Genomic DNA, 16,217 nt, shown 5'->3' on the forward strand with positions numbered 1-16,217 from the left:
TGCTGCCCGTGAGCACCATGACCACCTCTCCCACACCCGGAGGTGCCAGCACGGCCCCACAGCAGCACAGTCTGGCCTCTGAGGCTCCTGCTCGTCCCTTCCCCGAAAGGCCGGGGTTTCACCCAAGCACAGGGCAGCTGCCAGTCTGGACAGTAAGGTGGAAGTTTTACTGTAAAGTCCCACAGGTGTCCTTTGCCACCAGCCTGTGACACCATCCTGGGGCCCATTCCCAGCCCCACGCAGGGCAGCTGCTTGCTGGCCGCCTCCTTTGGTGACAGGACTGGCCTGGGCTGCTGCAGGCACCCGGGCAGGGTCAGGGTCAGCGGGGGTCTCCGAGGGCAGAGCGAAGCCACTGCAGGACGTTCGCCAGGCCAGTGCCATCGCGGGCGCTGGTCTCCAGCATCGTGATGGGCTGCGTGGCGCAGGAGACGATGTCCTGCATGCGGAACAGCGACTTCATCTCCGCCAGCGACATGTAGCAGGGCAGGTCACTGCAGATAGGGAGGGGGAGGTGTGTTAGCCCCCTGCAGCGGCTCTCTGCAGGCCCAGCCGGCCCAGAGCCTGCGGCAAAGCGCGGCTGCTGCCCCCCAGGACACATCAGGCTTCCTCAGGCGTCACCTGATGGAAAGGACACGGGAGCTGCTCCAGGCCCTCAGCATGCCCCATGCACCCCCACCCTCTGGGCTGACCCCCCTCCTCACATCTTATTGAAGACGACGAGCACGGGCACGGAGGCGAGCTGCTCTGCGGAGAGGACGGACAGCAGCTGGACGCAGGACGAGGAGACCTGGGTGGGGTTAGCGGCATCGACCACGAACTGGAGGAGGAGAAGGGAAAGCGGCGGTGCGGGTGTGCCCGAGGGCGGCCCCGCATCTGTCTGGGCCCAGACCAGGGCACAGAGGAGGGAAATCACACAACCAGGGTGGAACCAAGGGGCCCGACTCCCCGCAGCGGAGCAGGGTCCAGCGCCCAGCCCCAGGGTGCCCTTCTCCCTGTGCCCACGTCCCCCCCAGCCGGGTCCGTCCCTTCGGATCGTGGCTCGGGACAGGGTCGCCGCAGCCACGAGGTCCCCGCTCGGCTGCCGCCACCCCACCGGTGCGGGGTCGCGGTGCCGTCGTCGCTCACCAGGAGAGCGCTGCACTCGCCGTAGTAGCTGGGCCAGATGGGGCCCATGCAGCCGCCCAGCTCCCGGACCGTCACCTTCCGAGGCAGCCGCAGGTCGGTCAGGTTGGTGCCCACCTGCCGGGACAGGCGGCTCAGCTGGGTGCGGCTGCGCACCGGAGCCCCTCGGCCGTGCTGGGGCTGCCGGCCGGCTCACGGCCCCCGCCGGGCTCTGCCTACCGTGGGCAGCGTGGCCGGGGGCTCGCCCAGCTCCGTGGCCCCCTCCTCGGCGCTCAGCTGTGCCGCGGGTTAAGGACACGATGGCGCCTGGGAAGGGGATGGGGACGCGGCCGCTGCTGCCCGCCCGGGACCCCGGCCGCGCCCCCCCGCCGGTACCGCCCTGGGACCCCTCGGGACCCCCCCGTCCCCGTCCCCGTCCCCGTCCCCGTCCCCATCGGATATGGCGGAGCCGCCGCGCCAGCAGGCTCTTGCCGCCGCCCGCCGCCCCCAGCAGCAGGCACGTGGGCGCGGGCCGCCCCGCGCCCGCCATCCAGCCCCGCCCCGCCGGAAAGAGCCCCGCCCCGCCGGAAAGAGCCCCGCCCCGCCGGAAAGAGCCCCGCCCCCGCCGGAAAGAGCCCCGCCCCCGCCGGAAGCCGGAAGCGGAAGCGCCCGCGGAGGGGCTGTGGGGCAGGCCGGGCCGTGGCGGGGGGTTACCATGGGGCGCGGCGGCGGCACCTTCGAGCGGCTCCTCGGTACCGGCCGCGGTCTCCCCTCGGTGCTGGCGGGCGGGGCGGGAGCCGGGCCGGGGGACGCGCCTCTCGGCTGGGCCGAGGTCCGCAGCGCTCGGCCTCGGGAGCCGGGGCGGGCCCGGGGCTGCTGGCCGCCGCCAGGCACAGCGCGGCCCAAGCCGGGGCTGAGGCCCGCAGGAGCTGGTGCGGCGGGTCCGACGTTACCGAGGGCCCTGGGGCGTCTGAAGGGGAAGAGCTGGCGTGTTCCGGGAAAGATCAGGGTTTTTATCCTCGAGAGCTCGGGTCTGGGGCATCGCCAGTGTCCAGGGGAGCTTTCCTGCAAACGCATCGGCGGTCGCAGAGCAGAGCCGAGATAAACAGAATGCTTGAAGCAGCCTAATAGGTTTATTCCTTGCAGATAAGGCTACAAGCCAGCTTCTGCTGGAGACGGACTGGGAATCCATCCTGCAGATCTGCGACATGATCCGTCAGGGAGATACCCAGTAAGTGCTCTTTGGCTTTTGGATGCGCTATAAGCGCAGCTCTCCTTGTCTTCGCAAGGTGAAGTGTGAGGGTCTTGGACCTGTCAGCCTGTGGGTAGCACGCATCTTGTTATCCCCTTTCAGAAAGATGTTGGAAAAGCAGTACAGTACGCCCTGATGTGTTGAGGTACTTCCCTGACCTGAGGAATTGCAGGTTACCTTTGGCCTGAAATCCTCAGAGAAACTCAAGCCTGAATGTGCTTATTCCTTCTCTTCCCATTTTGCCTCGGGGGAATCCCGTAGACCATGAGCTAACTGTACCCTTTCGTTAGGGTGGGGGTTAGCGGCAGCAGGTGGAATCTCCCCTCGGATTCTTGATTACCTGAGGATGTGTACTTTCTTTCCTCACCCAGAGCAAAATATGCCGTCAACGCTATCAAGAAGAAAGTCAATGACAAGAATCCCCACGTGGCGCTCTACGCACTGGAGGTAACGTCAGCCCAAACCACGAGCACTGCAGGGGCCTGGCTCGCAGGCCAGGGAACTTCACGTCTTTTATAAGCCTGTCTCCTGGGCCGCGCAGTCTGCATAGCGTTCCCTGCCCTGCCCACGGAGCGGCAGATTCACGGCTTGGAGTTTGCCTTTTCCTGGCTCTAGCACAGAGGTTTTGTGGCTGATCGGCAGGCCATGGTTTCAGTTCTTTAATTCCATCTCAGAGTTAGAAACAGACAGAGCCGGAACTTGAGACACTGTCCATGGGGGTCTAAATAGCAGAGGTACAAAGGCCACCGTGCAGTTGAAGCATAGCTAACTCTCCAGCATGGCAGTGTGGATTTCTCTGGTTTGACTGATGCTGCCCTAATGCCACTCGTTGCTTAAACAGTGCCCCTGTCTTGGTGTGCTGGGTGCAGTAACCTGTAACGTGTGCTGGGACTCATTGCAGGCCCCAGAGAAGGAAGAAAGCGGCAGGCTAATATTGTCCTTTGCCCTTGCAGGTCATGGAGTCGGTGGTTAAAAACTGTGGCCAAACAGTCCATGACGAGGTGGCCAATAAACAGACTATGGAGGAACTGAAGGAAATACTCAAGGTAAATATATCTTATTTTACTATTGCTTTTGAGTGGGCTAGTAAGAGAAGCAGCAGAAGGAGTAAGTGCGTGCATCCTCTGTTTTGTTCCCTTTGTGTAAGGAACAGAAGGGTAACTGTTTGGAAATGCATTTCAGAAAAGAGGAAACTGTATTGTGTGACATGAAGGGATGAGTGTAGGGAGCTGAGGAGTGCCTGCTAGGGAGAGATGTCGTGAGACCAAAGGTAATGTTTGGCTGTTCCGTGAAGTAGGGTAGGAATATGCCACAAAGGCCTAGGCCATTTCATGGCAGATGCTCCTGGGTGTAACACTTTGTTTGGCTTGAGACAGCAAAGGAAAACAGAGGTGATGGTCTGGCAGTTGCACCAAGGACCTGAGCAGTGGTGAGGTGAATTCCCTCCTGTAGTACAGTGTAAGTCACGCAGGAAGGTAAGCAGCAAGGTAAAAATTGGCAGAACCTTCCTCTTTATCGTGGTCATTTCATTGGGCTGTGGAATTGTTTGAGGAGCTTTGCAGGATCTAGACCTGGCTGTTTTCACTGACAAGCTATCACTTGCCAATTTGATATAACACGATCCCTGCAGGAGCTGCGCATGTCCTTGGACTGGAGACTTTCACAAGTGAAATGGAAATGGGAACTTCTGTCTCCAGCTCCTGGCCCCAGAACAGCAATGCCCAGACAAGAGCTTGTTAGAGTAGTGCTGTTGCTTCCTTACAGCCTCTGTCTTCTGCCAGAAATAGACAACCAGATGACCCAGATATTTGGTGAATGAGCTGTGTGAGTCCCATAATCTTGCACACTGTAGCAGGGTGTTTCCTGTTAGGGCTGACTCAGTCTCCATGCAGGATCTTCTGTTGAGATAGGAACACTGCCGCAATGTGACGGCCAGGTGTAGTAGCGCAGCCACCCCGAGCGCTGAGGAGATCAGATCAAGAGATTTTGTGGTTCTCTCCAGTTCTTGTCTGCCTCAGTAGTTTCAGAACTGCCACAGACCCATTCTCCTCCTACACTTGGAACTTTACTGCTTGTGAATGCCCAATGCTGGTAAAATGGTCGTAGTTCTGATGAGGTTCAGGGCTGTGACATCTGTGGAATGCAGGATTTTGCCAAATCTGCTAGAAGTTTGGAGCTCCAGGAACTGTCAGTAAGTCACGCTGTGTGGGCTGAGCTCTTGGCTGAAATAGGAGCTTGACAACGCTCCTCCGTTTCCTGGGGATTTCTGGAGCAGCTGGTCATGTGAATGCATGATTACTTGGTCAGCTGATGACAGGGCTGCTCTCAGAGGCTGGCTAGGATAGGAACAGGCTTGCCAAGTTTCCGCCGGCTCCTTGAACTGTGATACAACCACCCCTGCCTCCAAAGGACAGGCTTTCCAGCTGTCCTTACTGCGTCACATCCCGAGATAGCTTTGGGTATTCTTGGGCAGGAGTCTTGGGGCTGGAGGTGCTGACAACCTGGCACCAACACCTTCCAGACACCTTCTAGCTGAGAGCTTGTGGTGCCCTGTCAGCACCCGGGTGAGGCGGACTGTGCTGTTCTGCCCAGCTGGGTAGCTGTAGGTCTTACAGTTTTCTGAGTGTGGGACGAGCAACTCTTGTGAGGAGGTGAACAAAGATGTTGGGCAGGTCAGTGCTCATGCCTGCCCCGGGGAGCAACTGTGCGAGTCTCTGTGGGCATTTTCTCAAAGCATCATAACCACACCTGTTTTCAAGTTGGTCTGTGCTGCTCTGAAGGATGTTTTCTTGTTCATGCTGGAGGGGGGAAGTGAGGAAGCTGAAGGAGTACGTAGTCCTTGCTGTGAATTGTCCTTATTGCAGCTTTCTGAGAGCTGTTACCTTGCACAAATACTCTAAAGTCTCTTTTTCCCTGAATGGTATTTCTGGCTTCTCTTCTGGGGATTTACACCGTCCTTTGGGTTTCAGAGTCTTTTTCTCAGATATTTTTTTCTCTCCTCCCTTTCTGTGCAGAGGCAAGTGGAGACAAGTGTCCGCAGTAAGATCCTGTACCTTATCCAGGCCTGGGCTCACGCCTTCCGCAATGAGCCCAAGTACAAGGTGGTGCAGGACACCTATCAGATAATGAAGGTTGAAGGTGAGGACTCTGTGGGCAAAGGTGGGTGGACAATTGGCCAAGCAGCTCTGCTCTGGAGGAGCCTTGCAGGAGAAGGAATGGGTGTCAGGACCCTGCCTGGTGTTAGCAAAATCTGGATTTGCAATACTGAGCTTTTTCTTGGTGCCTGATACCCAATGAACCTCTTGGAGTGACTGAATCCCACTGCAGAGAGAAGACAGCCCCATTGTCCCAGGACTGGGGGCTGCCTTTCTCTGGGCTTCCAGCCCGGCTAGCAGCTAAGGGTTGGCAGTGAGACCTGAAAAGCAGGAGCTGCAAATGTTCTTCAGGAAACTGGCAGCAAATCAGCATGTCCTCTGGGAAGGGATTTACAGTGGGGCAGTTCCTTCCTCCCAGGCTTTCATTAGTACCTCCAGGATGGGTCCAGGCTCCTGCTTTCTGACACGGTGTCAGTATGGCACTTTCTCTCTTGTCCCAGGAATGGCAGCGTTCCCTGTGAGGGAAGGGACGTGCTGCTGTCTCTGCCTCTTTCTGTGCATCAGAACCTCCATGGGCAGTGGCAAAGCCTGGAGGTCCTTGTCCCCTGCCGAGCCGGTGTTGCCACATGCTTGCCATTCAAGGGGCAAGACTCAAAGCCCTGTCTGCCCACATAGTGGGCTTTTTTCCCCCCATGCTGAGTTCAAGGTCTTGAGAAATAAGCCTTATCCAAAGGGTTCCGATGTCCCTTACGGGTGTACAATAGGGGATAGTCCTGTGCATTCGAGAACGTGGCTGAGAGCCCAGTACTTTGCAGACAGCAGTAAGTGCTGTGCAGGCATTGCCCTCTGGTCTCCTGCAGGAGGAAGATTGCTGTTAGCTGTGTCAGAGTAAGATAAGGTACAGGGCAGGGAGCTGTGCAGAGGAGCCCTCTCATAACGGGACTCTGTCGCTTCTCCCCCAGGTCACGTGTTCCCGGAGTTCAAGGAGAGTGATGCCATGTTCGCTGCAGAAAGGGTAAGCTGTGCTGGTGGGGAGGGAGTTGGCACTGCAGGACAGACCTTGCTCTCCTGTCCCCTTCCTACTAAACCTTCAGTTCTTGCGTTCCTCCAATTCACACAGGTTAGAGACCTTGCTGGGTGCATAGAGCTCCCAGCTGTCATGTGGGCAGTTCTGCGGTGGTGTACAGTAATTTAGCCTAAAACTACCAGCGGGAGGGGAGACTTGACCAGGACAGGGAGTTAGTCTCATCTTGCCCTACCCAGTGGCCTTCCAGCAGCATGGCAGTCTAAGCATGGCAGCAGGGCATTGCTAAAGTGATTGCTGTGCAGACACATTCCTAGAAAATCTCTTGCTGACTGGGAAGGCATCACAGTCTCTAGTAATACAAGAGGAGACAACTTGTGGTGATTAATATTTCCTGTTGAGCTGCAAATGCTTCCAGTCTCCCCCATTCATTAGAGTGCCTTAGTTAGCCATAGGAGCTCCTGAAAGGCTCTGTGGAGACACCCTCCTTGAGGCGCTCCTCCCCTCCTTATGCAAGTTTCCTTAACCCTGACAGGCTCCAGACTGGGTTGATGCTGAGGAGTGTCACAGATGTCGAGTGCAGTTTGGCGTTGTGACGCGGAAGGTGGGTGCTGCTCCTGCCCCTCTGGGTTCCCTGGTCCTGCACAACCCCCCAGGACCTGCAGGACTCCCTGAGCCTGCATGGAAGTGTGTCGGGGCTGGACCACATTCCCTGGCCACTGGCAGGGAAGTGCCAGCAGTGTCCGAGTGATGTTGTCTAATGGTGAAGGAGCGTCTTGCTACCGCACTGATGTCTCCCATCCTTTGCAGCATCATTGCAGGGCCTGTGGGCAGATCTTCTGTGGCAAATGCTCCTCCAAGTATTCCACCATCCCCAAGTTTGGAATTGAGAAGGAAGTGAGAGTCTGCGAGCCCTGTTATGAGCATCTCAACAAGTCAGTACCCTTTGTGGTGTGTTTCTTTGCCTGTAACAGCTGGGACTGAGGGGAGAAGCTTGGTGTGGAGCCACCTTTCTGCAGACCAGAGCAAGGGTTTCCTAAGCTGTGCAGGCTGGGCTGGGTTCCCTTCCTTCCTGGGAATGGGGTTTAGAGGTGTAGTGTTGTGCAGAGCTGGGGCTCCAGTACAGAGAAGGAGCATTCAGTCTGCACTGTCGCCTCTTTCTGACTACAGGAAAGCGGAGGGTAAAGCTGCTGCCACCTCTGAACTGCCCCCTGAGTACCTGACCAGCCCTCTCTCTCAGCAGTCCCAGGTGAGTGGTTGCCCTGTAGGTGATCTAGTGATCCTGACCTGCTTGTTGATCCCTTTACTGATCACCTCCTCATCTTTCTGCTTGCAGCTGCCTCCAAAGCGTGATGAGACAGCTCTGCAAGAGGAGGAGGAGCTCCAGCTAGCTATTGCCTTATCTCAGTCAGAGGCTGAGGAGAAGGAGAGAATGGTTCGTGCCTTGCTTGGCGTCTGGGAGTGGTTGTTGCCATACAGCCCAGATGTGCTGGGCATCTCCTAGTTGGGTGGTAACAGATCTCTAGGCACGTCTTGATGTGAGCAAGTTGCAGGGCCTGTGGAATGAGTGGGTGAAAGCAGAGCCAGGCACATGCTGTGTTGCAGTCCCGAATCTTAGAAGCAGGCTGTGCCCAAGCTGCAAGCCCTGGGGCACACTGGCCCACGGGAATTGTACAAAGCATGAGGCTGGGTCTGCCGGCCGTGCCTGGCCATCACTAGCAGCCTTGCCTACCCAGTGTGCCCAGTCTATTGCTGACTTGGTGATTTGGAAGAGTCTGGACAGTCCCTGACTTAACTGTTTTTTCTCTTTTGCAGAGGCAGAAAACAACCTACTCCATGTACCCAAAAGCTGAGCCCACACCTGTGACCTCATCAGCTCCCCCTGTCAGCACGCTCTATTCCCCACCCGTGGTACGTTCATGGGAGCCTCTGAAGGTGAAGTGGCTGGATGCAGGGCGCTTCCCTAGCCTGAGCCTGCCCTGCTTGGGTCAGATTTAATCCCTGTTCTGAGAGAAAAGATCTGCCCCGTTCAATCCCTTGCTCTTTTCACAGCACTACCGTGTTTTCAGCAAGAAGGTCTGTACTCAGCCAGCATCTAGGTGCCTCTGCTGCTTCCAGTAGCTGCAGCGTGTGTCTGGCTGAAGGAGACGGCTGTCCCCTTTCAGGGTCTTGCTGGTGCTTAGCACTGGTGGTTGTGCATGGCCAGGTCTGAGTAGGACGTCTGTGTGGTAGCTGTGGGTCTCTCGTTTCTCTGAACCAGATTTCCCTCTTTGTCTCTTTCCAGAATTCCTCTGCTCCGTTGGCTGAGGACATTGACCCGGAGGTAAGGATCCAGGCCTTACTAGTCCATGGCACAGGCTTACTCCCAGTGGGGCTGCAATGCTCATCTTCCTTCTCTTTCTGGCAGCTGGCTCGGTACCTGAACCGCAACTACTGGGAGAAGAAACAAGAGGAAGTTCGCAAGAGCCCCACCCCGTCAGCACCTCTGTCCCTCACAGAGCCAGCTGCTCAGCCTGGGGAAGCCCACCCCGCCCCGCTTGGTGTTGTTGAGGTAAGAGGGGGCCAGTACCTGTGTCTGGCAGCTTCTGAGGGGTGAGGAGTGCCCTACTCCTTCGTTCAGCCCAGTCATGCAGCTCTGCAGGCTTGCTGCTGGCTCTTGGCACAGGAGAGCTGAGGCTGACTGGCTGCCCTGTCCTTCCAGCAGCAGTACCAGAACGGCGAGTCTGAGGAGAACCACGAGCAGTTCCTGAAGGCGCTGCAGAATGCGGTCACCACGTTTGTCAACCGCATGAAGAGCAACCACATGCGGGGCCGCAGCATCACCAATGATTCTGCCGTATTGTCCCTCTTTCAGTCCATCAACAACATGCACCCTCAGCTGCTGGAGCTGCTCAACCAGCTGGATGAGCGCAGGCGTACGTGGGAGCTGCCCGGCCATGTGCGTGGGCAGGCGTCCTGGGGAGGAGCAGGAGGCTGCCGGGGTTTCCCCCAGTGTCGGGGTTCGGCATTCCCATGACACGGCCTCTCTGGAGAGAAGCCAGCGTGGTGTGCAGGGGTAGTCAGAGTGCTCTGCCCCAAGAGGGTCCCTTTTCCCTCCCCAGTGTACTACGAAGGCCTGCAGGACAAACTGGCCCAGATCCGGGATGCGCGTGGGGCTCTGAATGCGCTGCGGGAGGAACATCGGGAGAAGCTGCGCCGTGCAGCGGAGGAGGCAGAGCGCCAGCGCCAGATCCAGCTGGCCCAGAAGCTGGAGATCATGAGGCAGAAGAAGCAGGTGAGGCAGGGAAGCGTTTCCAGGGTACCTGGGGCTGCGTCAGCCAGCAGGCCTGCCTGTGCCTTGGGCCAGCCCAAGGCTGGCAGGGATGGCTGCCCTGGCAGGGGGGGATGCTGCGGTGTCCTGGCTTCTAGCCGTCACGGCCCCATTCCCACAGGAGTACCTGGAGATGCAGCGTCAGTTGGCCATCCAGCGACTGCAGGAGCAGGAGAAGGAGAGGCAGATGCGCCTGGAACAGCAGAAGCAGACCATCCAGATGAGAGCCCAGATGCCAGCCTTCTCGCTGCCTTATGCCCAAGTATGGCTGCTGGACCAGAGACCCTCCTGCCAGGTCTCAGGGGACGTGGCCTAAAGCTTGCTTTTCTTCCCTCAACAGCTCCAGGCCATGCCCGCAGCCAGTGGGGTGATCTACCAACCCTCTGGGCCCACCAGCTTCCCTGGCACCTTCAGCCCAGCCGGCTCCGTGGAGGGCTCTCCCATGCACAGCGTATACATGAACCAGGCAGCACAAGGGGGCACGGGGCCGTACACCGCAATGCCCGTCGCAGGGACAGGTACGTTGGCGAGCTGATCCCACGTGGGTGAAGGCTGAGTGCAAGGTGGTTGCTTCAATCTCTGCCCTCTCCTTCCCAGATCCTAGCATGGTGAATGCCTACATGTACCAGCCGGGGGCAGGCAGCGGGCAGGCGGCTCAGCAGGGGCAGGCAGCGCCTACCACCACCCCAGCATACTCGTCCTACCAGCCAACTCCAACGCAGGGCTACCAGGCAAGTGAGGGCAGCCTCCCCACCCTGTAGCAGAGCAGCTTGTGGCCGGCTGGAACGAGGGCTGGGGTGTTCCGTGCGGCTGGCACAATTCATCCCGTGTCCGTGACGGGATCTCTGAGCGGGAGGGAGAAGTGGCTGGTGGTCCTGGATCTGCTGCTGCTTTCTCTGTGGGAGTGGGTTGGGGTCAGAGCCAGTTCTGGGCTCCCCGTGGCGCAGAGGGAAGAAGACACCCTGGTTCTGGTGGAGTGGGGAGAGCGGTGCTGGTCCTGGGGCGTTGGTTTGAGATGAGCCATCGCTGCCTGCACCACTCCTCACTAGCCTCTCCTCCCCAGAGCGCAGCCTCGCAGTCACAGAGCATCCCGGCAATCTCTCAGGCCCCCCAGTCGGGTGCCATGGGCTACATGGGCAGCCAGTCGGTCTCCATGGGCTACCAGCCCTACGGCATGCAGGTGAGCACTCCCTGCCACCCAGGCCCCTTCTTGGGCTCTGCGAGGGATGAGGTGCAGGTGGTCTCCAGCCTGTGAAGCCTTCCTGGGTCTGCGCTGCCGGTGGCAGGGAAGGGGGAGGCTGTGGGCCTTCACCTCTGCCCTGCAGGCGCTGCGCCTGCCCCAGCCCCTCTGACAGCTGCCCCCTCCCTCCTGCAGGGCCTCATGTCCGCCCTGCCCGGCCAGGAAGCTGCGCTGAGCAGCCTGCCAGCCCAGCAGTCCTACCTGCCTGGGCAGCAGCCCCTCTACCAACAGGTGAGTGCTGCCAGCCCTGGGGGTTTGGGGCCCCAGCGGGGTGCGTTTGCTAACGAAGCCACCTCATCTGTTCCAGATGGCACCTGCTGGAGGGCCCCCCCAGCAGCAACAGCCCCAGGCGGCACCCACCCCTGTGCAGCAGCCCCAGGGCAGCGGGGAGGCCCAGCTCATCTCGTTTGACTGATCTCTGCTGCAGGGCGCGGGGGAATCCTGTGTAACACTACTCTTCATCCGGAATCACTTCTGCACTTCAACTACTCCTTCTGCCCCCCCAGCCCCCCCCATACATCCCTGGCCTGGGGGATGTGGGACCACAGCATCCGAGCATCAGCTCTGGGGACCCAGCTGAGGGAGAGCAGCCCTCCACCGCGCTCCCGGCGGCTGCTTTCCTGCCTCGCCCTGCCCTGGCTCGGCCCCTTCTGCCCTGGAAGCCCCCGGCCCCGCGGGCTGCGCAGGAGCCGGCCGGGAGTGGGGCCCGCGGGTCCCCTGGCCCCAGGCCCCGAGGGAGCAGCGCTCCCAGCCGGCCCCCGCTCCCTCCCCGCCGCCTCGGGCCCCGCGCTGTGCGGCGCCAGCCTCGCCCTGTCCCGCCCCTGCGAGCCCCGTTCCCCGCCAGCGCCCTCTCCCCTCCCCGCCCCGGGCCCGCGTCCCCTGGCCGGGCCCGGCCCCGTCCCCGCGGCACAGCCGCTCGCTCCTCGCGGGGGAGACCGAGCGCGAACGGTGATAATAAAGTGTTCGGAACGAGCTGTGGCCCGGTGTGCTGGGGGCGCGGGGACAGCGGCTCGGGGCCCGCTCGGGCAGCGCTCCGCCCCGCCGGCGGCCGGGGCCTACCGGGGCGAGCGAGTCCCGGCGGGTGCGGCGGCTAGAGCGCCCGCCCCGCCCCGCCCCGCCCCGCCATCGAGACGAGGCGCCGGGGCCTAGAGCGGCCGGCGCGGCGCGGGGGCCGCCGGGACCATCGAGCGCGGGGCAGAGCGCCGCCGTGTCCTCTGCGGCCGCCATGCTGCCCGCCGCCCGCGCGCTGCCGCCGCGCCTGCCCCGCCGCCGCCCGCCGCCCGCCTGGCGCTGGGGCGCGGCCGGGCCGCCCGCCGCCGGCCTGCGGGCGCTGGGCACGGGCCGCGCGCGGCGCTCGGAGGCGCTGGCCGGGGCGCCGCTGGACACGGCCGCCAAGGAGTACTCGCCCAAGGTGCGGCAGCTGGTGCGGGACATCGCGGGGCTGACGCTGCTGGAGGTGGCCGACCTCAACGCGCTCCTCAAGGTGGGTGGCGAGGGGCGGCGCGGCCCGGCCCGGCTCATCTCGGCCCTGCCCGGCCCGCGTGCGCCGCCTCACCGGGCCGCCGGTGCCGCTGCTCTTCCCGTAGGAGACGCTGAAGATCCCGGACGTGGGGGTGATGCCGGCGGCTGCCTCCCTCCTGCCCTCCCAGGCGGCTCCGCAGGTACCGGGGCGCTGCGGGGGGGGGGGGGGGGAGTTGGGCCCCGGGGGCTCCGTGTTGGCCTCGCGGGGGGGGCGGGGAGCAAGGCCGTCGGGCCCGGCCGGGTGCCTTCACCGAGCTCTGGCTGCTTCTAGGAGGAGGAGGAGGAGGTCCCGCTCAAGAAAGAGAAAACGCATTTCACTGTCCGGCTGACGGAGCTGAAACCTGCTGACAAGGTGAAGCTGATCAAGGAGGTGAAGAACTTCGTGCCGGGAGTGAACCTCGTGCAGGTGAGGAGGGGGCTCCCCGAGGCTCCGGCCGCCCGCCTTGTCACCCCGAGCCCGGACAGGTTCTGAAGCACGTTGCAAGTGGCCGCCTCGGTTCTCTGTTCAAAAGGGAGCCTGGAGCTCCGTGTTCAAGAAAACAGTCTGTCTGTGTCCACGCCTCAGTGCAAAGATGTGGACAAGGTGTAGAGCGGGAGTCGGTTGCGTCTGTTTGTCTGGCGTTTTTTAGAGAAGGCTGTTCCCTCCCAGCTCTGCTGTGTGGCAAACAACTGAGCCCGTAGCAGAAGTGGTGGGACGAAGGAGGCTCAGAGCAAAGACCTCAAAGTCCTCCGTGCCAGCCTCACCTTCTCCAAATGTAAGAGCTGCTGTGAGCTTTCCTGCAGAACTCGGGAGTAGCCAGGATTCCTCACTGCAGCTGGATTTGGCTTGCCTTCCCCTAAAGTTTTTTGCTTTTTCAGGGCCAATATATCGCTGATTTTAGACGACTTTCTCTAATTCACGCGTCTTGCAGTCCAAGCTTCCAGTGCTTTTCAGAGCTCTTCTTCTTGTAGGTGATGTCTCCTCCTTTTTCCTCAGAGGAGACGGGCCTTTCAGGGTCCTGTGCAGCGTCTGAGCTCATGCCCTTGAGCAATGATGAAGGCTCAGAACAAAGAACGGGTGATACAGCTGCTACTGTGGAAGCATTTAATGTGCTTAGTTCTCCACTGGATGATGCTTTCATATCTTGGGGATAATAATAGCACTTTCTATTTATCCAGTTGCAAGGAAGAAATGCTGAGCATTGTAAAATCTGCTCTTATTTGTAGCTCAGGATATTAGAAGGATTTGCAGAAAATCTCCTGCAGAAAATCTCATCAATATGAGAAAATCTCATATTGATATATTGCAAAGCAAACAATTCGATAACAGAGAACTCTTGTGGCAGAGACTGAGTTTCGTTGGCCCACTGGGTTAATTTAATGACTATCAGCTTGGTTAGTCTGGCAGTTGTTTATCCATTATCAGTCCCAAGCAAACATTCAAATACCAAAACCATGTAACGGACACGATCAGCGGATAATTAAAAGCTGTCTGGAGAAGTAATGCTAAATCAACCTGGCTTAGCATGTGGAACCTGTCAAACAAGCTGGTTACAGTTCGGATGCAGGTACAAGGTTGGTAGGTACAGATTATTGCAGATAAACCATCAAGTGTGACTTACCTGACCTGCTATTTTGGTTAAAACACACACACACAAAAAACAAACTGCTACTAAAGGTTGTTTGTCTCTACAGAGGCTGTATTCAAAGTATAGCTGATAAATTTTTATTGTAAATTTTATTGCCATCCAATTGAGGTGGTTTTAATGAGATTTGTAGGGAGTCTGTTGGCCTGTAAGGCTGTTAATGATTTGGAAGAAAGCATTGGTAGTAAAATCTTTGGACGTTGGGTGCTGATCTGACTCGAACAGGTCAGCCCTGCAGAAACGACTGCTCGATGAGGCAGGCGCATCGACAGCGCAAGCCGGACTCGAGTCCATTTCCACCTCGGAAAGCTTGTTCAGAGCCGGCCCAACAGACACTTACCTTGCGTCTTCACCAGCCCTGGGCTGGCATTCTCGTATGCTCCAGCTGGGATTGGAAACGCATTGCCTCCCTGCCCCGTGGCTGTTACTGTGCAGGTCCAGCTTGGCTCGGGCCCTGCTGTTCCTCCTGCTGGGAGCTCTGAACAGCTGCTTCCTTTGACCAAGGCTGCTTTAGAACAGAAGTTAAGCATTAGTGAGCAAGGATCTTAAATAAATAACCTTGATTGTGTTGCCTGTCCTCATCACAGCAAGCCAGAACAGGCTCCTTTCTGTCCTGGGCTCTGGTGAGTGAAGGCATGCCTGCCCTGCCTGCACAGCTGCACTTTCTCATCCCTAGCAAAAAAGCATTTTCTGCCGCCACGGATACATCGTCACTGCACCCAACGTGAATTGAAATGACAAAACCTTCTTTCTGTCAGCAATGGTCAATCTATCGGTTACCAAAATTGCGGTGCTAAATACGTGCAGTGCCACATGGCAGAGAGCTGGCAGCGGCTCTGCACTGTAGGAACCTCCCCGGGCTTTGTTTTCAAGACGCCAGATAGCTTTGTTGCTGCTGCTTGGTGTAAGAGCAAGAGCATCTGACTGCAGCAGGGGCTTATTGTCCTGGGCTCCTTTCCCTTTCTGTACAGCAGTACTGCAGGAATTCCCTTTAAATCAAGTCAACAGCTTTTCAGTTTGCCTTAAATATTGCGGTACTGCATACTACCACTAGTTTTGTATAAAAAGTCCTGAAAATATCAAGGTTGTGTTGTCAAGCATAGTCTGTACTGGAACTCTTTTTACCCGGTACAGTGGATTCCTGCACAGCCATGTACAAACCCTGCGATGGCCTCTCCTCCCCGCTGGCGGAAATATGTGAACCAAAACATTTGGCTGAAAAAAGTCGACCTAACGAGGCCAGTAGCTGCCTTGGCAGGTTACTCTGTGGTGGCTTATCATGCGTCCCAGGCACCTTCTTAGACCAGGGCTGCAGCTCTGGGAGCACCGTGCACGTCGTGGTTGGAATTTACGGGCGATTACTCGCTGAAAAATGTCTTCCAGGGCTATGGTGGATGTGCTTTCACTTACAGTCAGGTTTAGATGTCTTCCGGCAGGATGTGCTGTAGTTCAAGTAAAAGTCTTGGGTTTTAGACCAGTCGGTGAGTTTCCCTGGTCTGCTTATGCAGAGGTCAGGCTCATGGCTCTAAATCTGTTAATCCAGTTAGTGAAAGCCAGTTTACAAGTCTCGTACTTTGTCCCTCCCGCAGGCAAAGAAGCTGGTGGAGTCCCTTCCGCAGGAGATCAAGGCTAACGCCTCCAAGGAGGAAGCAGAGAAGATCAAAGCGGCGCTGGAGGCAGCAGGAGGGACTGTGGTTCTGGAGTAGGCGACCCCCTCTCGCCGCGGAGGGACTGGCGCGATGGCAGCCTTCCCCGCTGCCGCCCACCCGGGCGCCGGCCGCTGCCTGAGCCGGGGTCCGGACGTTTCCGAGTGTGAGACGTCCCCTAGCCGTGCGGTGGGAATGCTCTCTCGAAGCGATCTGGTGCGAGAATGCTGTACGGTTTGGTGGGGCTGCTGTCTAGTTCCGGCATTGCAATGGACTCTACCTTCATAAATGTCCAAAAAAACCCTGTAAAACGGTTAATCTCTCAAAAGTCAGCCCCGCCTTGGTCGTCCCCTGGCCTCCATGCGTGTACCCCGCTGCCGCACCAGTCAGCGGCCCCCTCCTC

General features: G+C 58.7%; 3 protein-coding genes across 3 annotated transcripts; 2 read left to right on the top strand and 1 right to left on the bottom strand.

The window, feature by feature from the left end:
* Positions 1 to 293: 293 nt before the first annotated feature.
* Positions 294 to 1,651, bottom strand: ARL16 (ADP ribosylation factor like GTPase 16). The gene is given in 5 exon segments (XM_059828320.1): positions 294 to 491; positions 702 to 817; positions 1,126 to 1,239; positions 1,342 to 1,457; positions 1,519 to 1,651. Coding segments are annotated over 5 exon segments (651 nt in total). The 3' UTR covers positions 294 to 319.
* A 165-nt stretch (positions 1,652 to 1,816) lies between these two features.
* Positions 1,817 to 11,662, top strand: HGS (hepatocyte growth factor-regulated tyrosine kinase substrate). Its single transcript, XM_059828022.1, is given in 21 exon segments — positions 1,817 to 1,853; positions 2,248 to 2,332; positions 2,725 to 2,800; positions 3,307 to 3,399; positions 5,368 to 5,491; positions 6,411 to 6,463; positions 7,008 to 7,076; positions 7,283 to 7,407; positions 7,643 to 7,721; positions 7,809 to 7,907; positions 8,288 to 8,383; positions 8,757 to 8,795; positions 8,880 to 9,086; positions 9,174 to 9,387; positions 9,574 to 9,746; positions 9,904 to 10,044; positions 10,123 to 10,300; positions 10,380 to 10,513; positions 10,846 to 10,962; positions 11,158 to 11,253; positions 11,330 to 11,662. Coding segments are annotated over 21 exon segments (2,343 nt in total). The 3' UTR covers positions 11,438 to 11,662.
* A 585-nt stretch (positions 11,663 to 12,247) lies between these two features.
* MRPL12 (mitochondrial ribosomal protein L12) lies at positions 12,248 to 16,146 on the top strand. Its single transcript, XM_059828023.1, has 4 exons — positions 12,248 to 12,505; positions 12,609 to 12,683; positions 12,815 to 12,949; positions 15,758 to 16,146. The coding sequence occupies exons 1-4, from the start codon at positions 12,248 to 12,250 to the stop codon at positions 15,872 to 15,874; spliced, it is 585 nt and encodes a 194-aa protein (XP_059684006.1). The 3' UTR covers positions 15,875 to 16,146.
* The last annotated feature ends 71 nt before the right edge of the window (positions 16,147 to 16,217 follow it).

The sequence above is a fragment of the Gavia stellata genome, chromosome 22 (genome assembly GCF_030936135.1).
Source record: "Gavia stellata isolate bGavSte3 chromosome 22, bGavSte3.hap2, whole genome shotgun sequence".
NCBI classification, from domain to species: Eukaryota; Metazoa; Chordata; class Aves; order Gaviiformes; family Gaviidae; genus Gavia; species Gavia stellata.

Coding starts and splice junctions, on each gene's coding strand:
- MRPL12 (XM_059828023.1), top strand. CDS start 12,248: ATGCTGCCCGCCGCCCGCGCGCTGCCGCCGCGCCTGCCCCGCCGCCGC. Junction 12,506..12,608: donor ACCTCAACGCGCTCCTCAAG/GTGGGTGGCGAG, acceptor CTCTTCCCGTAG/GAGACGCTGAAGATCCCGGA. Junction 12,950..15,757: donor CGGGAGTGAACCTCGTGCAG/GTGAGGAGGGGG, acceptor TCCCTCCCGCAG/GCAAAGAAGCTGGTGGAGTC.